Here is a 27,078-nt window from a genome sequence, read left to right on the forward strand (position 1 = left end):
GTCTGTGGTTCTGCAGGGTTCGGTGAGGGGTCTGTGGTCTGCTGCTCGCTCACTTTACGTGTCTAAATGTAGCGTTGGTGTGAACACGCTGCGCATGTTGCGTAAGAGCCGTCCTCTGTGTACATTCTGTACTTTCTACAAGGGGCGTGAGTTGTGTGGGCTGTGACGCAATTAGCGCGCGACAGAATACGCTTCTCCGCGTGGGCTACCGTCGCACGATACACAGATACACACACACACACACACACACACACCAACCATGACGGCCGTCGGTTTCTGTGGAGAGTGGTTTATTGTCGCCTGTGACAAGAAACTCGTTGCAACTCACAGCAAACAGGCCAGGTTTGAATCCCCCTTAACACGTGTGTTCTCTGTGATGTTTACCTGTTAGGTTTGAATCCCCCTTAACACGTGTGTTCTCTGTGATGTTTACCTGTTAGGTTTGAATCCTTCTTAACACGTGTGTTCTCTGTGATGTTTACCTGTTAGGTTTGAATCCCCCTTAACACGTGTGTTCTCTGTGATGTTTACCTGTTAGGTTTGAATCCCCCTTAACACGTGTGTTCTCTGTGATGTTTACCTGTTAGGTTTGAATCCCCCTTAACACGTGTGTTCTCTGTGATGTTTACCTGTTAGGTTTGAATCCCCCTTAACACGTGTGTTCTCTGTGATGTTTACCTGTTAGGTTTGAATCCCCCTTAACACGTGTGTTCTCTTCATGAAACTGGCATTGTGAGGAACTCATCCGCATTGTACTTTATTACAGAGACGTGTTTGTGTTCGACTGCAGCACTGCTGAGCAGAAGCCAAAGAGTGGGAAGGATGATAACAGCAGGTAGGAACAAGCAATGACTCCTGGTTGTCAAGGAAGTGGTGCAGTCTATGGGTAATTATACCATTTCTTTTTGACGCATTGACTCCTAAAAACAGGAATAGGAAGACTCTGCAAGAAGAGAAATGCATACAAAATAAAATACATAATAAAAAAAAAGGAATTGATTTAAAAGGATTAGGTTTTCATTTTTTAGAATAAGAACGGATCCAAAGATGAATAGATCCTTGGAATATGAATTGTCTCCCTTGTCATCAGTGATGGCGGTGCCTCAGAGGAAACAGGAAGTGACAAGGTCCTTGCCTTCGCCGTGTCGTCATCTGGAAAGCTAGTGGCACTGACTGATGACACCAAGAGACTTGTCCTGTTCCGCTGTGAGCCGTCGTGGCAGTGTATCAGCATCAGGTAGAACTTAATCCACAGCAGCTTCATGTACTGTACAGATAAGGATGCAATGTGGTAACAGTGTGTGTGTGTGTGTGTGTGTGTGTGTGTGTGTGTGTGTGTGCGTGTGTTACACAGGTGGGTGGTGAGGAGATGTACCTCCCTGATGTTCAGCCAGGCGGAGGACGAGCTGCTGGCGACTGACAAATCAGGAGATGTGTACTCCTTCTCCGTGGTGGAGCCGCAGAGGGAGGGCGAGCTGAAGATGGGCCACCTGTCTATGCTGCTAGCTGTAGTAAGGAACACCAAAGCTGGGAAACACAACTGTAGTCTAGGGAACTAATAACAATAGGTCTCAACATTTGCAGATGTTTAAAGACTCATTCAAATTTAAACAGTATTCAGAAAGTTCAGTTCATACCCCAGTTTAGGAACCACTTACGGTTGGTCCATAAGGAACATCATGTTGGAGCATAAGGAGGCTCGTAAGTGGACCTGGTACCAGAACACCTGAGGCCGGAGGTCAATGATGGACTTTGTAGTCGTATCATCTGGTCTGCGGCCGTATGTCTGGGACACTCAGGTCAAGAGAGGAGCAGAGCTGATCACCAGCTTGGATCAGATGAGGGAGCCGGCGCCCAAACGTGTAGTGAGGGTGAACTGGGAGCATCTGGCAGAGGATCCTTCTCACACATCCCGGGGGAGGCTGGGGACATGGAATCCGAGTGGACCATGTTCAAAGCCTCTATTGTGGACGCGGCCGCTAGGAGCTGTGGTCGGAAGGTCATCGGTGCCTGTCGTAAAGGGTAACCTTTCGGGCATGGCAGGCCTGAAGGGCTGCAGCTGCGATGGTCGCGGATGCTAAAACTCGGGCATAGGAGGAGTTCGGGGAGGCCATGGAGAAGGACTTTCGGTTGGCCTCAAGGAGGTTCTGGCAAACCCTCCATCGGCTCAGGAAGGGAAGGCAGGGCCGACCCCAGGCTGCTCTCAGCGGGGGAGGAGCTGCTGACGCGGACGGGGACATCCCCCGTCTGCGTCAGCAGCTCCTCCCCGGTTTAGGAGTTGAGGAACTCCTAAATCCGACCAACATATCCCCTGGAGAGGGGCAGCGCCTGAAGACTTGGTGTTGTTTGTCGAACCTCAGATTCAAGAGGAGCAGTGCAGATTTGGAGGGATCCTGGGAGTTTGCCCAACCAGTCTACATGTGCTTTGTAGACTTGGAGGAGGCTTTCGACCGGGTCCTTTAGGTTTTTGTGGGCAGTGCTGCGGGAGTATGGTGTATGTTGGCAGTTCTTTGCTGCGGTTTGCTTTGTTTAGGAGCAGCAGTTCATCTATCTTGTTCGCCAGATGAATTGACAGGATCGATCCTGGCTCTGCTAATCTATGTCGACGTGTCCAAGACCCTAACCCCAACATCTTGTTCTGTTGCCTACTGCATATTCATTTGTGTAGATTAATGTCCAACTGATGATTGCAATAGTTATACATTTGTAGGGCTGTAACTAACGATTATTTTAATAATTTTAGATTTATTATTTTTTTGATTAATTGATGAATCGGATAAAAAAAGCAAAAAAACATTCATTTCCAACCCTTTGTTCAAAAACAGAAGTGACAGTACAAATTCACAGTGCAACACATGTTCAGAAAGCACAAACAGGTTGCTCCTTGAACATCCCTGAGCTGTTAATTAAAAAAATAAAATAAAAATGGACCGACACTAAAAACATACACATGTATGCTTTACATCTGCCAAATGTGAGCCCCTTTGTTTTACTGTAATTGATCTCCTTGGAGCAGAGGCTGCTTTATCATACCCTGCTTTATCAATATGTGTGAAACACTGGGACAGTGGGAAGCTGCACTGCTCCTCTCACGTCTGTTTGGACCGAAACCTCCAGGCCCAGCTCCACCTCATCTCAGCGCTGCATATACAGAGTCCTCTTCCTTAAACTATTTCATTCTGGGCCTCTCACGACCACGAAATCACGTTGTTGGCTAAGCCCAACTACGTGATTTGATTCAGTCTACTTTTAGTAAAAAAAACAACCTTTATCAGATCCGCCGGTGTGCCGGTTTAACGTTAACGAGTGACAGCGTGAATTGAACCAGACCGGGGGGTGACGGCATGTTTCACCACGTTACGGTTTTTTACAAGCAAGACTGAACTGTAACGGAACATAACGGAACTTTAACGACAATACACAACCCAAACACGTTAGCTAACGTGATAGCAAGCTAACTAGCTTCCATTAAAAACAAGTTTGAGTAACATGAAGACTCTGATTGGCCAAGACTCGACTCGTCAAAGATCTTCTATTTTTGCTAAGATCACAACCTCAGCTTTTCTCGTGTCTCACTCCAATCTCGGAAACGCTGGCGGCCAGTTGCTCTGCTCCGCTCTTTTTTCTTCTCCGCGACACAACGAATCGATAATGAAATTCGTTGCCAACACTTTTGATAATCGATTTTTATCGATTCGTTGTTGCAGCCCTATACATTTGCATTATTATCTATGGTGACGTTTCTGATTTAAAGAAAATGCTCTGTAAAGAGCCATGTCCACCAAAGCCTTTTCCCATGAAAGGGTTTGTTTTTTCTGTTCTTGGCAAGAACACTGCTGACACATTGATCCCCTCATGACCTTGTTAGTGTACCGTTGTCACATAATGTGTCTGCCTGAGTTGAGCGACTGAATGAGTGTCCCCTTCTGCTGTCTTTCAGAGCATGTCGCCAGACGACAAGTACCTCATCACAGCAGACCGTGACGAGAAGATCAGAGTGAGCCACCGCAGGGCTCCGTACAACATCCAGTCCTTCTGCCTGGGCCATCAACAGTGAGTAACTGAGCCTGTGTGGTGCAATATCAAATAAAAAAAGAGGGTGAAGTTGTATTGTTGAATAAAACTGGCGACACAGGTAATCACTTCAATCGAAAATCCATCAAACAATGCAAAGCGTCCCAGAGGAGAAAGTGATTCCTTAAACTAAATCAGAAGTCCATCAAAACACAGCAGGTCCCTGTTAGCAGCTCCTCCCATTTTTAGGTGTTGGTTCCAGTCTGCTCGCCCAGCTCCTTCCCAATTCAGTTTATTTTATATAGCCCAAAATCACAAATTAAAATTTGCCTCAGAGGGCTTTACAGTCTGTACACATAACATCCTGTCCCAGGACCTCACATCGGATCAGGAACAACTCCCCAAATAGGAAAACAGGAAGAACCTTCATAGAGCAACAGAGGAGGATCCCTCTCCCCGGATGGACAGAACAATAGATGTCATGTGACCAGAATGAATAATGTAACAGAGTTACAGCACATTCAATGAATATGACAGAAATTATTCATATAATGAGTAGTAGGCATGTTCCATGATCCAGATAACCACAATCCATGAAGCAGAAGGAGGTAGAGAGGAGGGCCATCAGCAGGGCCGAGGTAGGAGGTAGGAGGCAGGACCGGCTCTAGACAACACAAAGGCTCCGGGGAAGAAGTAGAGTTAGTAATGTGCATTGTAGAGGCAATAATTCATCCAGAAGGAGAGAGAAGAGGAGAGAGGAGCTCAGTGTATCCTAAGGTGTCCCCTAGCAGTCTAGACCTAGAGCAGCATATCTAGGAGCTGGACCAGGGCAAACCTGAAACAGCCCTAACTATGAACCTGAAACAGTCCTAACTATAAGTCTGAAACAGCCCTAACTATAAGTCTGAAACAGCCCTAACTATAAGTCTGAAACAGCCCTAACTATAAGCCTGAACCAGCCCTAACTATAAGCCTGAACCAGCCCTAACTATAAGCCTGAAACAGCCCTAACTATAAGCCTGAAACAGCCCTAACTATAAACCTGAAACAGCCCTAACTATAAACCTGAAACAGCCCTAACTATAAACCTGAAACAGCCCTAACTATAAACCTGAAACAGCCCTAACTATAAACCTGAAACAGCCCTAACTATAGACCTGAAAAAGCCCTAACTATGAGTCTGAAACAGCCCTAACTATAAGTCTGAAACAGCCCTAACTATAAGTCTGAAACAGCCCTAACTATAAGTCTGAAACAGCCCTAACTATAAGTCTGAAACAGCCCTAACTATAAACCTGAACCAGTCCTAACTATAAACCTGAAACAGCTCTAACTATAAGTCTGAAACAGCCCTAACTATAAGCCTGAAACAGCCCTAACTATAAGTCTGAAACAGCCCTAACTATAAGTCTGAAACAGCCCTAACTATAAGTCTGAAACAGCCCTAACTATAAGTCTGAAACAGCCCTAACTATAAGTCTGAAACAGCCCTAACTATAAGTCTGAAACAGCCCTAACTATAAACCTGAACCAGTCCTAACTATAAACCTGAAACAGCTCTAACTATAAGTCTGAAACAGCCCTAACTGTAGACCTGAAACAGCCCTAACTATAAACCTGAAACAGCACTAACTGTAGACCTGAAACAGCACTAACTGTAGACCTGAAACAGCCCTAACTATAAGTCTGAACCAGCCCTAAGTATAAGCCTGAACCAGCCCTAACTGTAGACCTGAAACAGCCCTAACTATAAACCTGAAACAGCCCTAACTGTAGACCTGAAACAGCCCTAACTGTAGACCTGAAACAGCCCTAACTGTAGACCTGAAACAGCCCTAACTGTAGGCCTGAAACAGCCCTAACTATAAGTCTGAAACAGCCCTAACTATAAGTCTGAAACAGCCCTAACTATAAGTCTGAAACAGCCCTAAGTATAAGCCTGAACCAGCCCTAAGTATAAGCCTGAACCAGCCCTAAGTATAAGTCTGAAACAGCCCTAACTATAAGTCTGAAACAGCCCTAACTATAAGTCTGAAACAGCCCTAACTGTAGACCTGAAACAGCCCTAACTGTAGACCTGAAACAGCCCTAACTATAAACCTGAAACAGCCCTAACTATAAACCTGAAACAGTCCTAACTATAAACCTGAAACAGCCCTAACTGTAGACCTGAAACAGCCCTAACTGTAGACCTGAAACAGCCCTAACTGTAGACCTGAAACAGCCCTAACTGTAGACCTGAAACAGCCCTAACTATAAGTCTGAAACAGCCCTAACTATAAGTCTGAAACAGCCCTAACTATAAGCCTGAACCAGCCCTAAGTATAAGCCTGAACCAGCCCTAACTGTAGACCTGAAACAGCCCTAACTATAAACCTGAAACAGCCCTAACTGTAAACCTGAAACAGCCCTAACTGTAAACCTGAAAAAGCCCTAACTATGAGTCTGAAACAGCCCTAACTATAAGTCTGAAACAGCCCTAACTATAAGTCTGAAACAGCCCTAACTATAAGTCTGAAACAGCCCTAACTATAAGTCTGAAACAGCCCTAACTATAAACCTGAACCAGTCCTAACTATAAACCTGAAACAGCTCTAACTATAAGTCTGAAACAGCCCTAACTATAAGCCTGAAACAGCCCTAACTATAAGTCTGAAACAGCCCTAACTATAAGTCTGAAACAGCCCTAACTATAAGTCTGAAACAGCCCTAACTATAAGTCTGAAACAGCCCTAACTATAAGTCTGAAACAGCCCTAACTATAAACCTGAACCAGTCCTAACTATAAACCTGAAACAGCTCTAACTATAAGTCTGAAACAGCCCTAACTGTAGACCTGAAACAGCCCTAACTATAAACCTGAAACAGCACTAACTGTAGACCTGAAACAGCACTAACTGTAGACCTGAAACAGCCCTAACTATAAGTCTGAACCAGCCCTAAGTATAAGCCTGAACCAGCCCTAACTGTAGACCTGAAACAGCCCTAACTATAAACCTGAAACAGCCCTAACTGTAGACCTGAAACAGCCCTAACTGTAGACCTGAAACAGCCCTAACTGTAGGCCTGAAACAGCCCTAACTATAAGTCTGAAACAGCCCTAACTATAAGTCTGAAACAGCCCTAACTATAAGTCTGAAACAGCCCTAAGTATAAGCCTGAACCAGCCCTAAGTATAAGCCTGAACCAGCCCTAAGTATAAGTCTGAAACAGCCCTAACTATAAGTCTGAAACAGCCCTAAGTATAAGCCTGAAACAGCCCTAACTATAAACCTGAAACAGCCCTAACTATAAACCTGAAACAGCCCTAACTATAAACCTGAAACAGCCCTAACTGTAGACCTGAAACAGCCCTAACTGTAGACCTGAAACAGCCCTAACTGTAAACCTGAAACAGCCCTAACTATAAACCTGAAACAGCCCTAACTATAAACCTGAAACAGTCCTAACTATAAACCTGAAACAGTCCTAACTGTAGACCTGAAACAGCCCTAATTATACGTCTGAAACAGCCCTAACTGTAGACCTGAAACAGCCCTAACTGTAGACCTGAAACAGCCCTAACTGTAGACCTGAAACAGCCCTAACTATAGACCTGAAACAGCCCTAACTATAGACCTGAAACAGCCCTAACTATAGACCTGAAACAGCCCTAACTATAAGTCTGAAACAGCCCTAACTATAAACCTGAAACAGCCCTAACTGTAGACCTGAAACAGCCCTAACTATAAACCTGAAACAGTCCTAACTGTAGACCTGAAACAGTCCTAACTGTAGACCTGAAACAGTCCTAACTGTAGACCTGAAACAGTCCTAACTATACGTCTGAAACAGCCCTAACTATAAGTCTGAAACAGCCCTAACTATAAGCCTGAAACAGCCCTAACTATAAGCCTGAAACAGCCCTAACTATAAGCCTGAAACAGCCCTAACCATAAACCTCAACCAGCCCTAACTATAAGTCTGAACCAGCCCTAACTATAAGTCTGAACCAGCCCTAACTATAAGTCTGAACCAGCCCTAACTATAAGCCTGAAACAGCCCTAACTATAAACCTGAAACAGCCCTAACTATAAACCTGAAACAGCCCTAACTGTAGACCTGAAACAGCCCTAACTGTAGACCTGAAACAGCCCTAACTGTAGACCTGAAACAGCCCTAACTGTAGACCTGAAACAGCCCTAACTGTAGACCTGAAACAGCCCTAACTGTAGACCTGAAACAGCCCTAACTGTAGACCTGAAACAGCCCTAACTATAAGTCTGAAACAGCCCTAACTATAAGTCTGAAACAGCCCTAACTATAAGCCTGAACCAGCCCTAAGTATAAGCCTGAACCAGCCCTAACTGTAGACCTGAAACAGCCCTAACTATAAACCTGAAACAGCCCTAACTGTAAACCTGAAACAGCCCTAACTGTAAACCTGAAACAGCCCTAACAGTAGACCTGAAACAGCCCTAACTGTAGACCTGAAACAGCCCTAACTGTAGACCTGAAACAGCCCTAACTGTAGACCTGAAACAGCCCTAACTGTAGACCTGAAACAGCCCTAACTGTAGACCTGAAACAGCCCTAACTGTAGACCTGAAACAGCCCTAACTGTAGACCTGAAACAGCCCTAACTATAGACCTGAAACAGCCCTAACTATAAGTCTGAAACAGCCCTAACTATAAGCCTGAACCAGCCCTAAGTATAAGCCTGAAACAGCCCTAACTGTAGACCTGAAACAGCCCTAACTATAAACCTGAAACAGCCCTAACTGTAGACCTGAAACAGCCCTAACTGTAGACCTGAAACAGCCCTAACTGTAGACCTGAAACAGCCCTAACTATAAACCTGAAACAGCCCTAACTATAAGTCTGAAACAGCCCTAACTGTAGACCTGAAACAGCCCTAACTGTAGACCTGAAACAGCCCTAACTATAAGTCTGAAACAGCCCTAACTATAAGTCTGAAACAGCCCTAACTATAAGTCTGAAACAGCCCTAAGTATAAGCCTGAACCAGCCCTAAGTATAAGCCTGAACCAGCCCTAAGTATAAGTCTGAAACAGCCCTAACTATAAGTCTGAAACAGCCCTAACTATAAGTCTGAAACAGCCCTAAGTATAAGCCTGAAACAGCCCTAACTATAAACCTGAAACAGCCCTAACTATAAACCTGAAACAGCCCTAACTGTAGACCTGAAACAGCCCTAACTGTAGACCTGAAACAGCCCTAACTGTAGACCTGAAACAGCCCTAACTGTAGACCTGAAACAGCCCTAACTGTAGACCTGAAACAGCCCTAACTATAAGTCTGAAACAGCCCTAACTATAAGTCTGAAACAGCCCTAACTATAAGCCTGAACCAGCCCTAAGTATAAGCCTGAACCAGCCCTAACTGTAGACCTGAAACAGCCCTAACTATAAACCTGAAACAGCCCTAACTGTAAACCTGAAACAGCCCTAACTGTAAACCTGAAAAAGCCCTAACTATGAGTCTGAAACAGCCCTAACTATAAGTCTGAAACAGCCCTAACTATAAGTCTGAAACAGCCCTAACTATAAACCTGAACCAGTCCTAACTATAAACCTGAAACAGCTCTAACTATAAGTCTGAAACAGCCCTAACTATAAGCCTGAAACAGCCCTAACTATAAGTCTGAAACAGCCCTAACTATAAGTCTGAAACAGCCCTAACTATAAGTCTGAAACAGCCCTAACTATAAGTCTGAAACAGCCCTAACTATAAGTCTGAAACAGCCCTAACTATAAACCTGAACCAGTCCTAACTATAAACCTGAAACAGCTCTAACTATAAGTCTGAAACAGCCCTAACTGTAGACCTGAAACAGCCCTAACTATAAACCTGAAACAGCACTAACTGTAGACCTGAAACAGCACTAACTGTAGACCTGAAACAGCCCTAACTATAAGTCTGAACCAGCCCTAAGTATAAGCCTGAACCAGCCCTAACTGTAGACCTGAAACAGCCCTAACTATAAACCTGAAACAGCCCTAACTGTAGACCTGAAACAGCCCTAACTGTAGACCTGAAACAGCCCTAACTGTAGGCCTGAAACAGCCCTAACTATAAGTCTGAAACAGCCCTAACTATAAGTCTGAAACAGCCCTAACTATAAGTCTGAAACAGCCCTAAGTATAAGCCTGAACCAGCCCTAAGTATAAGCCTGAACCAGCCCTAAGTATAAGTCTGAAACAGCCCTAACTATAAGTCTGAAACAGCCCTAACTATAAGTCTGAAACAGCCCTAAGTATAAGCCTGAAACAGCCCTAACTATAAACCTGAAACAGCCCTAACTATAAACCTGAAACAGCCCTAACTGTAGACCTGAAACAGCCCTAACTGTAGACCTGAAACAGCCCTAACTGTAGACCTGAAACAGCCCTAACTATAAACCTGAAACAGCCCTAACTATAAACCTGAAACAGTCCTAACTATAAACCTGAAACAGTCCTAACTGTAGACCTGAAACAGCCCTAATTATACGTCTGAAACAGCCCTAACTGTAGACCTGAAACAGCCCTAACTGTAGACCTGAAACAGCCCTAACTGTAGACCTGAAACAGCCCTAACTATAGACCTGAAACAGCCCTAACTATAGACCTGAAACAGCCCTAACTATAGACCTGAAACAGCCCTAACTATAAGTCTGAAACAGCCCTAACTATAAACCTGAAACAGCCCTAACTGTAGACCTGAAACAGCCCTAACTATAAACCTGAAACAGTCCTAACTGTAGACCTGAAACAGTCCTAACTGTAGACCTGAAACAGTCCTAACTGTAGACCTGAAACAGTCCTAACTATACGTCTGAAACAGCCCTAACTATAAGTCTGAAACAGCCCTAACTATAAGCCTGAAACAGCCCTAACTATAAGCCTGAAACAGCCCTAACTATAAGCCTGAAACAGCCCTAACTATAAGCCTGAAACAGCCCTAACCATAAACCTCAACCAGCCCTAACTATAAGTCTGAACCAGCCCTAACTATAAGTCTGAACCAGCCCTAACTATAAGTCTGAACCAGCCCTAACTATAAGCCTGAAACAGCCCTAACTATAAACCTGAAACAGCCCTAACTATAAACCTGAAACAGCCCTAACTGTAGACCTGAAACAGCCCTAACTGTAGACCTGAAACAGCCCTAACTGTAGACCTGAAACAGCCCTAACTGTAGACCTGAAACAGCCCTAACTGTAGACCTGAAACAGCCCTAACTGTAGACCTGAAACAGCCCTAACTGTAGACCTGAAACAGCCCTAACTATAAGTCTGAAACAGCCCTAACTATAAGTCTGAAACAGCCCTAACTATAAGCCTGAACCAGCCCTAAGTATAAGCCTGAACCAGCCCTAACTGTAGACCTGAAACAGCCCTAACTATAAACCTGAAACAGCCCTAACTGTAAACCTGAAACAGCCCTAACTGTAAACCTGAAACAGCCCTAACAGTAGACCTGAAACAGCCCTAACTGTAGACCTGAAACAGCCCTAACTGTAGACCTGAAACAGCCCTAACTGTAGACCTGAAACAGCCCTAACTGTAGACCTGAAACAGCCCTAACTGTAGACCTGAAACAGCCCTAACTGTAGACCTGAAACAGCCCTAACTATAGACCTGAAACAGCCCTAACTATAAGTCTGAAACAGCCCTAACTATAAGCCTGAACCAGCCCTAAGTATAAGCCTGAAACAGCCCTAACTGTAGACCTGAAACAGCCCTAACTATAAACCTGAAACAGCCCTAACTGTAGACCTGAAACAGCCCTAACTGTAGACCTGAAACAGCCCTAACTATAAACCTGAAACAGCCCTAACTATAAGTCTGAAACAGCCCTAACTATAAGTCTGAAACAGCCCTAACTATAGACCTGAAACAGCCCTAACTATAAGTCTGAAACAGCCCTAACTATAAGTCTGAAACAGCCCTAACTATAAGTCTGAAACAGCCCTAACTATAAGTCTGAAACAGCCCTAACTATAAGCCTGAACCAGCCCTAACTATAAGCCTGAAACAGCCCTAACTATAAGCCTGAAACATCCCTAACTATGAACCTGAAACAGCCCTAACTATAAACCTGAAACAGCCCTAACTATAGACCTGAAAAAGCCCTAACTATGAGTCTGAAACAGCCCTAACTATAAGTCTGAAACAGCCCTAACTATGAACCTGAAACAGTCCTAACTATAAGTCTGAAACAGCCCTAACTATAAGTCTGAAACAGCCCTAACTATAAGTCTGAAACAGCCCTAACTATAAACCTGAAACAGCTCTAACTATAAGTCTGAAACAGCCCTAACTATAAGTCTGAAACAGCCCTAACTAAAAGTCTGAAACAGCCCTAACTAAAAGTCTGAAACAGCCCTAACTAAAAGTCTGAAACAGCCCTTACTATAGACCTGAAACAGCCCTAACTATAAGTCTGAAGCAGCCCTAACTATAAGTCTGAAACAGCCCTAACTATAAGACTGAACCAGCCCTAACTATAAGTCTGGACCAGCCCTAACTATAAGCCTGAAACAGCCCTAACTATAGACCTGAAACAGCCCTAACTGTAGACCTGAAACAGCCCTAACTATAAGTCTGAAACAGCCCTAACTATAAGCCTGAAACAGCCCTAACTATAGACCTGAAACAGCCCTAACTATAAACCTGAAACAGCCCTAACTGTAGACCTGAAACAGCCCTAACTGTAGACCTGAAACAGCCCTAACTATGAGTCTAAAACAGCCCTAACTATGAGTCTGAAACAGCCCTAACTGTAGACCTGAAACAGCCCTAACTATAAGTCTGAAACAGCCCTAACTATAAGCCTGAAACAGCCCTAACTATAGACCTGAAACAGCCCTAACTATAAACCTGAAACAGCCCTAACTGTAGACCTGAAACAGCCCTAACTGTAGACCTGAAACAGCCCTAACTATGAGTCTAAAACAGCCCTAACTGTAGACCTGAAACAGCCCTAACTGTAGACCTGAAACAGCCCTAACTGTAGACCTGAAACAGCCCTAACTGTCGACCTGAAACAGCCCTAACTGTAGACCTGAAACAGCCCTAACTATAGACCTGAAACAGCCCTAACTATAGACCTGAAACAGCCCTAACTGTAGACCTGAAACAGCCCTAACTGTAGACCTGAAACAGCCCTAACTGTAGACCTGAAACAGCCCTAACGATAGACCTGAAACAGCCCTAACTGTAGACCTGAAACAGCCCTAACTGTAGACCTGAAACAGCCCTAACTGTAGACCTGAAACAGCCCTAACTGTAGACCTGAAACAGCCCTAACTATAGACCTGAAACAGCCCTAACTGTAGACCTGAAACAGCCCTAACTGTAGACCTGAAACAGCCCTAACTGTAGACCTGAAACAGCCCTAACTGTAGACCTGAAACAGCCCTAACTGTAGACCTGAAACAGCCCTAACTGTAGACCTGAAACAGCCCTAACTGTAGACCTGAAACAGCCCTAACTGTAGACCTGAAACAGCCCTAACTATAGACCTGAAACAGCCCTAACTATAGACCTGAAACAGCCCTAACTATAAACCTGAAACAGCCCTAACTGTAGACCTGAAACAGCCCTAACTATAAACCTGAAACAGCCCTAACTATAAACCTGAAACAGTCCTAACTATAAACCTGAAACAGTCCTAACTGTAGACCTGAAACAGCCCTAATTATACGTCTGAAACAGCCCTAACTGTAGACCTGAAACAGCCCTAACTGTAGACCTGAAACAGCCCTAACTGTAGACCTGAAACAGCCCTAACTGTAGACCTGAAACAGCCCTAACTGTAGACCTGAAACAGCCCTAACTATAGACCTGAAACAGCCCTAACTATAGACCTGAAACAGCCCTAACTATAGACCTGAAACAGCCCTAACTATAAGTCTGAAACAGCCCTAACTATAAACCTGAAACAGTCCTAACTGTAGACCTGAAACAGCCCTAACTATAAACCTGAAACAGTCCTAACTGTAGACCTGAAACAGTCCTAACTGTAGACCTGAAACAGTCCTAACTGTAGACCTGAAACAGTCCTAACTATACGTCTGAAACAGCCCTAACTATAAGTCTGAAACAGCCCTAACTATAAGCCTGAAACAGCCCTAACTATAAGCCTGAAACAGCCCTAACTATAAGCCTGAAACAGCCCTAACTATAAACCTGAAACAGCCCTAACCATAAACCTCAACCAGCCCTAACTATAAGTCTGAACCAGCCCTAACTATAAGTCTGAACCAGCCCTAACTATAAGTCTGAACCAGCCCTAACTATAAGTCTGAACCAGCCCTAACTATAAGTCTGAACCAGCCCTAACTATAAGTCTGAACCAGCCCTAACTATAAGCCTGAAACAGCCCTAACTATAAGCCTGAAACAGCCCTAACTATAAGTCTGAAACAGCCCTAGCTATAAGCCTGAACCAGCCCTAACTATAAGCCTGAACCAGCCCTAACTGTAGACCTGAAACAGCCCTGACTGTAAACCTGAAACAGCCCTAACTGTAGACCTGAAACAGCCCTAACTGTAGACCTGAAACAGCACTAACTGTAGACCTGAAACAGCCCTAACTATAAGTCTGAACCAGCCCTAAGTATAAGCCTGAACCAGCCCTAACTGTAGACCTGAAACAGCCCTAACTATAAACCTGAAACAGCCCTAACTGTAGACCTGAAACAGCCCTAACTGTAGACCTGAAACAGCCCTAACTGTAGACCTGAAACAGCCCTAACTGTAGACCTGAAACAGCCCTAACTATAAGTCTGAAACAGCCCTAACTATAAGTCTGAAACAGCCCTAACTATAAGTCTGAAACAGCCCTAACTATAAGTCTGAACCAGCCCCAACTATAAGCCTGAAACAGCCCTAACTATAAGTCTGAAACAGCCCTAACTGTAGACCTGAAACAGCACTAACTGTAGACCTGAAACAGCCCTAACTATAAGTCTGAACCAGCCCCAACTACAAGCCTGAAACAGCCCTAACTATAAGTCTGAAACAGCCCTAACTGTAGACCTGAAACAGCACTAACTATAGACCTGAAACAGCCCTAACTGTAGACCTGAAACAGCCCTAACTGTAGACCTGAAACAGCCCTAACTGTAGACCTGAAACAGCCCTAACTGTAAGTCTGAAACAGCCCTAACTGTAAGTCTGAAACAGCCCTAACTGTAAGTCTGAAACAGCCCTAACTGTAGACCTGAAACAGCCCTAACTGTAGACCTGAAACAGCCCTAACTGTAAGTCTGAAACAGCCCTAACTGTAGACCTGAAACAGCCCTAACTGTAAGTCTGAAACAGCCCTAACTGTAGACCTGAAACAGCCCTAACTGTTAGTCTGAAACAGCCCTAACTATAGACCTGAAACAGCCCTAACTGTAGACCTGAAACAGCCCTAACTGTAGACCTGAAACAGCCCTAACTGTAGACCTGAAACAGCCCTAACTGTAGACCTGAAACAGCCCTAACTATAAGTCTGAAACAGCCCTAACTATAAGTCTGAAACAGCCCTAACTATAAGCCTGAAACAGCCCTAACTATAAGTCTGAACCAGCCCCAACTATAAGCCTGAAACAGCCCTAACTATAAGTCTGAAACAGCCCTAACTGTAGACCTGAAACAGCACTAACTGTAGACCTGAAACAGCCCTAACTATAAGTCTGAAACAGCCCTAACTATAAGTCTGAAACAGCCCTAACTATAAGTCTGAAACAGCCCTAACTATAAGTCTGAAACAGCCCTAACTATAAGTCTGAAACAGCCCTAACTATAAGCCTGAAACAGCCCTAACTATAAGTCTGAACCAGCCCCAACTATAAGCCTGAAACAGCCCTAACTATAAGTCTGAAACAGCCCTAACTGTAGACCTGAAACAGCCCTAACTATAAGTCTGAACCAGCCCCAACTATAAGCCTGAAACAGCCCTAACTATAAGTCTGAAACAGCCCTAACTATAGACCTGAAACAGCCCTAACTGTAGACCTGAAACAGCCCTAACTGTAGACCTGAAACAGCCCTAACTGTAGACCTGAAACAGCCCTAACTGTAGACCTGAAACAGCCCTAACTGTAGACCTGAAACAGCCCTAACTGTAGACCTGAAACAGCCCTAACTGTAGACCTGAAACAGCCCTAACTGTAGACCTGAAACAGCCCTAACTGTAAGTCTGAAACAGCCCTAACTGTAGACCTGAAACAGCCCTAACTGTAAGTCTGAAACAGCCCTAACTGTAGACCTGAAACAGCCCTAACTATAGACCTGAAACAGCCCTAACTGTAGACCTGAAACAGCCCTAACTGTAGACCTGAAACAGCCCTAACTGTAGACCTGAAACAGCCCTAACTGTAGACCTGAAACAGCCCTAACTGTAGACCTGAAACAGCCCTAACTGTAGACCTGAAACAGCCCTAACTATAGACCTGAAACAGCCCTAACTGTAGACCTGAAACAGCCCTAACTATAAACCTGAAACAGCCCTAACTATAGACCTGAAACAGCCCTAACTATAGACCTGAAACAGCCCTAACTGTAGACCTGAAACAGCCCTAACTGTAGACCTGAAACAGCCCTAACTATAAGTCTGAAACAGCCCTAACTATAAGTCTGAAACAGCCCTAACTATAAGTCTGAAACAGCCCTAACTATAAGCCTGAAACAGCCCTAACTATAAGTCTGAACCAGCCCCAACTATAAGCCTGAAACAGCCCTAACTATAAGTCTGAAACAGCCCTAACTGTAGACCTGAAACAGCACTAACTGTAGACCTGAAACAGCCCTAACTATAAACCTGAAACAGCCCTAACTGTAGACCTGAACCAGCCCTAACTGTAGACCTGAAACAGCCCTAACTATAAGTCTGAAACAGCCCTAACTATAAGCCTGAAACAGCCCTAACTATAAGTCTGAACCAGCCCCAACTATAAGCCTGAAACAGCCCTAACTATAAGTCTGAAACAGCCCTAACTGTAGACCTGAAACAGCACTAACTGTAGACCTGAAACAGCCCTAACTATAAACCTGAACCAGCCCTAACTGTAGACCTGAAACAGCCCTAACCCTAATCAAAGAGGAAAGTCTTAAGTCTACTCTTAAAGGAGGTGACTGTCTGCCCCCCGGACTGAAAGTGGAAGCTGATTCCACAGAAGCGGAGCCCGATAACTGAAAGCTCTGCTCCCAGCCCTGTGTTCTCCCCTCTACTCTTTCTGAAGCACTCCGGTCCTGCCTCAATTAGGTGACCTAAGCATCTACAGCTGGGTGAGTGCTGAGGCATTCTGGGAGGTGTAGTGTGGGCCACTGCGGCCATTTCGCGATGTGGCCGCCAATCCTGTGTGGGGATGTAGCACCGCTCCACCACATGGCGCAAGTGTTATTTGATTAATACTATTCCTGTTCTCTTCCAGGTTTGTCAGTGCTCTGCTGGTCCCTTCAGGTCATCCACACTGGCTGCTGTCCGGATCGGGGGTGTGTGCATTTTTCAAGTCACATTAACACATATACACACATATGCAGGCCACTTATAACTACCATGAGCTTCATGCTCTCCACTTTAGTCTGCAGTCAATTGAGAGTTGGGTGTAGATGTGACTCTTGGATTTCCACCTGCCCTTTAAAGGAATACTTCACCCACAAATTGACCATTTGTGGTGACCATCAGTTACTTGATTTATTATGAAAACTTAGTTTTTCCTCCATGCCTTTTTAATACAGCAAAGATCTCCTGTATGTTGCAACTTTGACAGCAGAAGATCAAACTGACCCAGAGGATGTAATATATGTGTTTGTCAGGACGGGACCATGAAGCTGTGGGAGTACGAGTCTGGCCGTAAACTGCAGAGCTGGGACCTCAAGGAGCTTGAAGATGCACCGAGCTCTGAGGCCGTCGGACACAAGGTGAGCGTCCCGATGGCTGGTGATTCCTGGACCCTTCATCTCTCATTAAAAATATCTCACCAACGATTGGATGGATTGCCAAGATATTCTCAGATGGTCTCACTCTTTTGGCCATATTTATCATTTACATGTTGACTGTTTGATACAGTAGGAGTATTAGTTCACAACTGTATTAATTTCCATATAGCTATGTTACAAATAACCTAAATATCCCCCAAACATTTAAATAGTAATAAATACATGGATATTGATCAATTGTCAATTGTCATATTGATCATATGACTAGATTGAACCCTCTGAATTGGTGAATTACAATGACAGGGATGGTTGATTTCTTGCCTCAACATTTCTCAGTAGTGGATCGGGTAGCCTACTTATTCAATTCAATTCAGTTTATGTTGTATAACCCAAAATCACAAATACAAATTTGCCTCTGAGGGCTTTACAATCTGTACCAGGACCTCACATCGGATCAGGAACAACTCTCCCAAAAACAGAAAAAAACCTTTCACAGGAGGCAGGACCATGGCAGGAGGTAGGAGGTAGGCGGCAGCCGGCAGGAGGCAGGAGGTAGGCGGCAGGAGGCAGGAGGTAGGCGGCAGGAGGTAGGAGGTAGGCGGCAGGAGGTAGGAGGTAGGCGGCAGGAGGCAGGAGGTAGGAGGTAGGCGGCAGGAGGTAGGAGGTAGGCGGCAGGAGGTAGGAGGTCGTAGGCAGGAGGCAGGAGGCAGGAGGTCGTAGGCAGGAGGCAGGAGGTAGGAGGCAGGAGGTAGGAGGCAGGAGGTAGGAGGCAGGCGGCAGGAGGTAGGAGGTAGGAGGTAGGAGGCAGGAGGTCGTAGGCAGGAGGTAGGCGGCAGGCGGCAGGAGGCAGGAGGTAGGAGGTAGGCGGTAGGCGGCAGGAGGTAGGCGGCAGGAGGTAGGCGGCAGGAGGCAGGAGGCAGGAGGTAGGCGGCAGGAGGCAGGAGGCAGGAGGTAGGAGGCAGGAGGCAGGAGGTAGGCGGCAGGAGGTAGGAGGTAGGCGGCAGGAGGTAGGCGGCAGGAGGTAGGAGGTAGGCGGCAGGAGGTAGGAGGTAGGAGGCAGGAGGCAGGAGGCAGGAGGTAGGAGGTCGTAGGCAGGAGGCAGGAGGTCGTAGGCAGGAGGCAGGAGGTAGGAGGCAGGAGGCAGGCGGTAGGCGGCAGGCGGTAGGCGGCAGGAGGCAGGAGGCAGGAGGCAGGAGGTAGGCGGCAGGAGGCAGGCGGCAGGAGGCAGGCGGCAGGAGGCAGGAGGTAGGAGGCAGGAGGTAGGAGGCAGGAGGCAGGAGGTAGGCGGCAGGAGGCAGGAGGTAGGCGGTAGGAGGCAGGAGGTAGGAGGCAGGAGGTAGGCGGCAGGACCGGTTCCAGACAGCCACGATTCATGGAAAATTGAGGCGAGGAATCGTAAGCTCCCGGGAAAAAGTAGAGTTAGTAATGTGCATTGAAGAGACATGAATTCATCCAGAAGAGGAGAGAGGAGCTCAGTGTATCCTAAGAAGTCCCCCAGCAGTCTTTAAGACACGCTCGAAGTTAAGTGACCTGGTGGGTTTCATCTGGCTTGATCGACAGATATAGTTGAGTATCATCGGCAAAACAGTGGAAGTTTATGGAGTGTTTTCTGATAATATTGCCTAAAGGAAGCATATATAAGGTGAATAAAATTGGTCCAAGCACAGAACCTTGTGGAACTCCATGAACTCCCCTTAAAGGTTTTTTTGGGACCGATATGAGTTTTTCCTGAACCAATGTGAGGTCCCGGGACAGAGGATGTCGTGTGTGTACAGATTGGAAAGCCCACTGAGGGTTATTTGTAATTTTGGGCTATTCAAAATACGTGGAATTTAGGTTAAAAGCTAGATTTAACATGGAGGTTTTTAATTTCCTTTAAAAAATACAGGGAGAGTTTTCCATTCTGATATCCAGTGTCAGTAAGTTCCACAGTTTAGGGTCATAAAACAGAAGGCACTCTCAATATTACTCTTATGGGACAAATGTAGAAAGCAGCAATTTCATTTAAAGCTTTGTAAACAAGTAGGAAAAAAAACTTACAAAATCAATTTGAAAAGTTACAGGTACCTGTGTCTTACACTCTGAGGTAATGTGACTGGCATTCTGAACTAGGTTTAGTTTTATTATTGATTATTAGGTAATCCAGGGGAAATTAAGTTACAGTAGTCTAAATGGCTAGTAATAAACAAATGAACATCCAGCTAATATCAGCCAGTTAAGCCTGACGTTCGATTTTCACAAAAAGAAAAAAAGGCTGTTTTAAAACTTTTGAAATTGGGTTTTAAATTCTAAAATTACTCCCAAGTTTGTAATGTTAGTTTTAATCTGTTTGCTATCATGTGGACCACGAACACTAGTGGCCTGTGTGGGAAGGAAATTATTGAAGTGCAAGTGCAGGCAATAAACATATGGAAAAAAACACCCAAGACTTCAGACCACAAGGTTTGGTCTTTTCATTCTGCTTAGTTGTGTCAACTTGGGAGACTGCTGCTTTTCTGCAGTGTGGTGGCATTTACATGATCAAACCACTTTATTGTTCTTCTATAGTCGGTTAACATGTTCATGTGCAGCGATACTGTCACAATATTGCTTCCATTCCAAGCTATTCCAGTTTGGGTGTTACTTTAGTGTTGTTTACACTCGGTTCATCCAGCTGTGTCAGTGGAAGCAGCCCTAACACGACCGCAATGAGCAGAAAGAGGCTGATGATAATTCTCTAATGGGGGTTTGTTACTACGAGCGACACCTTTCAAACTATACAGTCATTAATCTATTGGAGAAATAAAAAGATGTATTAATGCAGCTTTAAAGTGTCCGTAATCTTTCAAGCCCTGCCTTCGAGATGTTTAGAGCCGGGAGCTGCTGATAAAGACAGCTTTTTGTTGGCGAGTTTCTTCTGAATAAATAAACTTTCAATCAGGCGAAACTCCTTTGGTGCTCTTATTTATTAAGTACCAGTTCAAAGACAGTCAGTCACAATTCCCCTATTTTGTAAAAAAAAAAACAATAAGATTCCTGAAATGACTTCACTACTCTGCTTTCTTTCCCACAAGGCAACTGTATGCCGTATCAGCAGCTCTCCTGACGCTCGCTATGTAGCTGTGCAGTGTGAAAGGTGAGTAACTTCATGCAGGACTCAGACATTCGGCTCTGCAGGTAGACAAAGTCTGCTTTCACAGCACTCTGTAAACATTATTTTGTTACACAAACAAAGGTTTTAATATAAAAATCCCTTTTTTGAATCGTAAATGAGATGTATTGGAATCCAACTACATAGTATTTTCAGTTGGGCTATCAATTGCTTTAATTTTTTTAAAATCCAAATATGTCAAAACAGTCCACAGCACAGAGGCGGAATTTACAGTGAAACACAGAAAGGCAGCAAATCCTCACATTGGGGAAACTTGCAACAAAGAATGTATGATGTACTATGTCATGATAAACGATAAACATGTCAGGACTGAAAATATGTGTGTGCCATTTGTACAGCGTGAAAATATGTCCCTGCTATCTGGAGTACAAACTATGGAGAGTAGACACTGAACATCTACACTGTGTTTATTTACGTTTCTCGATTTAAAAAGTATTCGACCAATAAAACAATCAGTGCAGGACTGAAGCTCCCTGAGGCAAATGTGTCATTTGTGATTCTGAGCTATACAAAATAAACTTAATTTAATTGAACATTTCTAACTGGTTTAGTAAATGCATGTCAGACTTTAAATGTTGAGTTCACCACTGCATTACAACTTGTGAGAAGTTGAACCCCAGCAGTGCATCAGATTTGATAAGTTCATGCAAAGTAAAATGATTTAGTAAAGGCGTCAGATGGATGTAGCAAAACAAAACCAAAAATATTCTCCTCGAGTAAAATCGTCAAGGCTCAGTATTTAAGAAAATGTACTGGATTACTTTTCACCTCTGAATACTGGAAAGTGACGTGATCACAGAGTGACATAATAAAATAAATGGATTCTAAAAAAGGGAAAGGAAAACCTAACAAGCATGTAGAAGTGGAGTGAGTGAACATGTAATCTGACCTGGTGTCACCAATGACCAGAACTAAGAATAACTGTACAGAAATAGACTATCTTCTCACTGAAGTTTTCTTTTACTTATGGAGGTCATATGGAGGTGACAGTTGAACTGTGAATGTTTCACAACCAGTTTGAAGTTTCTCAGTCACTTAAAGTTCCAAACCCTTTTCCAGAGTAGCTGTGGACAGGAAGCTGCGTTTGTCTTGGTCATGAAGGGACCTGGCCTAAAGCTGTGTTTGCCTCTTCAATGTATGTTGGGACTCCACAGTGACCACACAAGGTCACCGTGGAGCTGTATAGTGTAGATGTCACTGAAGGTCACTGAAGGTCAGAGTCGCAAAGTGAAGCCGTCACTTCAATGTTCAGAATACATTCAAAACGCCGATGGATGAACCCAGTGATGACGCGATTGATTCAACATTGTGTCCTCAGAGTGTCCACCGTTCAGTTGTTTACCCTGGAGCGGGAGGGCGAGGAGAAGCTGCTTCCACACAGCAGGCTCTCCCTGCCCCACTGCGCCCTGGACATGGCCTTTGACCCGGAGGGCCGTCTCTGGGTGCTGATGGACTCCAGTGATGCACCACTTCAAATGTACACACTCAGACAAGACTGCTGGGAGGTCAGTGTGATGCGTTCAGACACATATCCTGACTGACTGATGCTTCCATTCACATGAAAAGATAGAAGTAAAATCAAAAATATTGTTCTTTAGATTGGACTTGTATCTTCTTTTTAATTTATTATTTTATTATTATGAAATTATTTTATTTTATTTATATATATATATATATATATATATATATATATATATATATATATATATATATATATATATATATATATATATATATATACACATCTCTATAAACGACGACCCATTATAAAGAACTCTTAACTTAAATACTTAACAAAAACAAACAGGAGCTCTGGTTGGTCAGCTGGGAGCTCACACCACCTGTTCATGCACATCTGGCCAATAAATAGTATTGCAGCTCAGTATGAGCAGTTATAAAGTCATTAACTAATTTGACACAGAATTTAAGATGTAGACTAATTCACATTCAAACTGATACAAATTACTAATTACATTTTAGGTTAAGGATGGCCAATGGAATACAAATACAAACATTCCAATAAGGAAATGACTAACCTCAGCTGTACATGTTTTCATGATTCTAACTATCCAGTAATATATTTCCATGGTTTAAAGTTAAAAGAGGAATGGTTGAATTCAGCAGTATAGTATGACACGTGGTTTACTGCAGGACATTTGTGGTTGCCATGGTATCTACTTTCTTTTCATGAGGCAGACACAACCCCTATTGTTAAAATGCCACTTTGAAGGGAGTTTGCGTCTGCATGATGTTATCATTCTGACTGTCCGTTGGCTACTGTGGCCATCTTTAGTATTCAACATTTCTCCATTATACTTCCTGTGTGCTGACTGCCTGCTGCACACTCTCTTGCTCCATCTAGTGTGATGCTGAGAGCCCTGAACTGAACAGAGTGACTGAAGCCTTCAAGCCACACTGGGAGACGCTTGAAGGTGAGTCAACACGTGCACGTGCACGTGCACACGCGTGCTTCTTGTCAGTGTATCTCCTATGTCCTACCTCTCTCGTCCTCGCACCTCTAGACTGAAATAGCCTGAGTGTCACGTGACGCCACACACCGCCTCCCCCAAACATCTTGTGTCTGACACCGGCTTAATTAGCAGGGACTTTGTTCACTGATGATTTTTTTGGATCAATTCAGTTTATTTTGTATCACAAATTACCAATTTGCGCCGGAGGGCTTTACAATTTGTACACATACGACACCCCTGTCCCAGAACCTCACATCGGACCAGGAAAAACTCCCCATGATCAGGGTGGCCTCTGTCAGCATAGTCCAGTGTGTGGCAGTGGGCTGGGCCAGCCCTGCTGCGGGGATCCTATCTGGACAGGATGGGCCTGATTTTTGCAATTTTACAGAGGTTAATAAGGCAGTCCTTGAAGTTTTTGTTCTTCTTCTCAGAGTTAAAGGATATATCCTGATCAAAGATAAGTTCAAGCTTCTTTAAGATGGGACTGAAGGCCAGGGCAGGGCCATCTAGAGCAGTGGTTCTTCACCTTATTGGAGGTACTGAACCCTGCAAGCTTCATCAGTGCATTCACCGAACCCTTCGTAATTGGAAAAATAAAATATGATTTCTTCAAAACATATTTTGTTAGTGCACAAAATGAACTATGCATCAGTTACACACAAAATCACTGTGTTCAAAGAACAAAATCAACAAAACATGAATTTCACACAAAATCATAACTCAATGAATATTTACTGCAAATCAATGTGACGAAAAGAAGAACATTTGTGTGTTGCGGCCCGACATTGCTAGTGTGAACCGGGCTTTACTGTGTGTGTCTTGACCCCTGCCGAACCCCTGAGAGTGACTCACCGAACCCCTGGGGTTCGATCGAACCCAGGTTAAGAACCACTGATCTAGAGGAACTGCTTTTTCGTGGGTGGAGTAAAATAACCTAGAGATCAGTCTGTAGTTAGTCAACACCTCTGGATCCAAAGTGGGCTTCTTAAGAAGAGGTTTCATTACAGCTACTTTAAAAGACTGTGGTACATGACCTACCAGTAAAGACTCATTGATAATATCTAGTAGAGAGGCACTAACTAAAGGTAAAACTTTGAAGGACTGTGGTACATGTTAGTAAAGATACATTGTTAATATCTAACAGAGGTAGTAACTTTAGTTAGCACCTCAGTACCTTTAGTTAGATCCTCCTCTGTTGTTCTCCCTCAGGGTTCTTCCCTGTGAAAGGGTTTTTACTATCGTTATTGGGGGAGTTGTTCCTGATCTGATGTGAGGTCCCGGGACAGGATGTTATGTTACAGATTGTAAAACCATCCGAGGCAAACTTGTATTTATGATGTTGGGCTATATAAAATAAACTGAATTGAAAAAAAAAAGTATGCCATCAGATATGACCTGAGTGTAAAGGTTTTGGTTTATGTCCAGACCTGATATTTTTCATGTGGTTCCTGTCACCAACCGTTTGCTCTCTTACCAACAGCCTCCATAAGGACCGACAGCCGCTTCGAGCATCTGTACAAGGTGAGCTTTGACAACGTGACGACATACCTGCAGAAGAAGCAGCAGAGACTGGAGGAGCAGCAGCTGAAGAGGGGGTCGGCCCAGAAAGCACACGCCAACAAGAAGGCCAAGAAGGAGACGGCAGAAGCTGGTATTCAGTCTTCTACCTGAACAGACACTTTGAGAGGGCAGCTATCACATCCTGTATGTTTGACGTGAAGGATGTGTCTGAGCTGCATGTGTGCGTTGATGAAGCCCGTGGGGAGCGTGTGCTATACCACATGTTTGTTTGGTTTTCATTTCTGGCTGATTTAGAAACATAAATGTTGCAGCTAATATTAAACTGTGCCGTCTGTTTCTGCCACCAGCGCTGAATGACACATACTATAGGAGCCATTAGTTATGTCTGTGTATTTTATTTTGGTAGTGTGTATTTCATTATGATAGTTTATATATGGGGCACAGGTGCAACAGCCAGGTGGGTAATAATGCATGGGTGACGGGGAGATCACACGTTTTTTCCTGCAAGCAACACTTCAGGAGACCAAGAATGTACAAGTTGTATAAACATGCCATATAATTATATGGGAACCTCGCCCAACGATACAAACGGCCTGGACTCTCACCTGAAAGCGAGTAAGAAACAGGAACTTCTCCCACGCCCAGCCGAGTGACTAGACGGAGATCAGTCACTACAAGGGTAAAAACCAGATCTCACCTGGAGAATCAAGATCATTTTGGAGCACGCTGATAATATAAATCCTTATATTCTGCAGATATTCTCCATTACTCTTCATGTCTATTAAAGTTCAGGTCAGCGAGGTCAGTATAACACAGCGATGCAGCTGGAGTTGGTTGTGTCTATGAAAGGTCCAGTTCTCAAGGGAAGTCAGTCACACGCCTGCACTTCAACACTCACACCTGTTTATCAGTATGTTGACATTAGAGAAGCAGACGGGTCGTTGCACGTTCCAGCCTTGTGAGAAAAGATGAGAACATGATTCTCCTCCTCTTAGACAAGTTAGAGCCAATAGAAATGTTAGGCTCTGAAACGGGCGCTGTAAACATCTTAACGCTGATTGGCCAAGACACGTCACATCTAAGATGTTCTATTACGGAGATGACAACTCGGCCAAAAATCTGAATTTTTTTGTCGAGAAAACAGACGCTGATTGGCCAAGACTCAACACGTCACATCAAAGATCTTCTATTTCAAAGATGGCTCACTCCAAAAAAAAAGTTTGTGCGGTCTGAAAAATGTGCGAAAAATAAATGTATTGCGCGGCCACTTTGACTGGCGCGTGACATTTGCAAAAATGAAGCGGTCTAAACCATCTGGAGAACAGGGACGAAAAAAGGAAGAGGAAAATAAATAGATATAGAGGTAAGTCTTCTGATCTCAGCCATCAAGGTGTCAAACGAAATACATTTATTATTGTCCATCACCTAATATTGGACGTTTCATTGCCGTCACTTAGGCTAGCTATAGCTAGCTAGCAACTGTTACTTTGCTAATTTGCTACGTAGGCTATTACTAGCAAACGTAACTTCACTGATAACCTACATGGATGCACATGTCAAAAGACCAGTATCTGGATACTGTATGCTAGTTATGAACAGTACAGTTGCTGTCTACATTCATTATAAATGGCATAAGTTCTGTTTAGTGAATTCACAACTAGCAGGTGCACACACACAGTAACCATTTTGGGGATAGTGGTGGGGTTCACCCTTCTGTACAGTTCCTCCTCAGGAATATACTAAAATGTATATGTGTGTTGTTGTTTTTTATTAAATTGGCCAGATGCACTCAGGCAATTTGTTCAGAGACCGACACCTGCTGGAGAAAGGACGCCTGATTCGCCTCCCTCTGAACTTTGTAAGTAGCCTACACAACTAGCACTATTGTTGCTGTTTTTGTTATTGTTATTATTATTACTTTCATAATCACATCACATTAATACTACTAATTGTAATCAGTAGCATTATTTAGCCTTGTAGCAGTGGTGGCAGTAATTGTAATTGA

General features: G+C 44.0%; 1 protein-coding gene across 1 annotated transcript; it reads left to right on the forward strand.

The window, feature by feature from the left end:
- Nucleotides 1-259: 259 nt before the first annotated feature.
- wdr4 (WD repeat domain 4) lies at nucleotides 260-25,621 on the forward strand (the record flags this gene model as incomplete). Its single annotated transcript, XM_079231074.1, has 11 exons — nucleotides 260-342; nucleotides 767-835; nucleotides 1,091-1,237; nucleotides 1,355-1,511; nucleotides 3,941-4,053; nucleotides 17,423-17,483; nucleotides 17,808-17,912; nucleotides 20,984-21,045; nucleotides 22,400-22,586; nucleotides 23,444-23,513; nucleotides 25,033-25,621. The coding sequence occupies 11 exons, from the start codon at nucleotides 260-262 to the stop codon at nucleotides 25,221-25,223; spliced, it is 1,245 nt and encodes a 414-aa protein (XP_079087200.1). The 3' UTR covers nucleotides 25,224-25,621.
- Nucleotides 25,622-27,078: the final 1,457 nt, after the last annotated feature.

This window comes from Taurulus bubalis (genome assembly GCF_910589615.1).
Source record: "Taurulus bubalis genome assembly, chromosome: 15".
Taxonomy (NCBI): Eukaryota; Metazoa; Chordata; class Actinopteri; order Perciformes; family Cottidae; genus Taurulus; species Taurulus bubalis.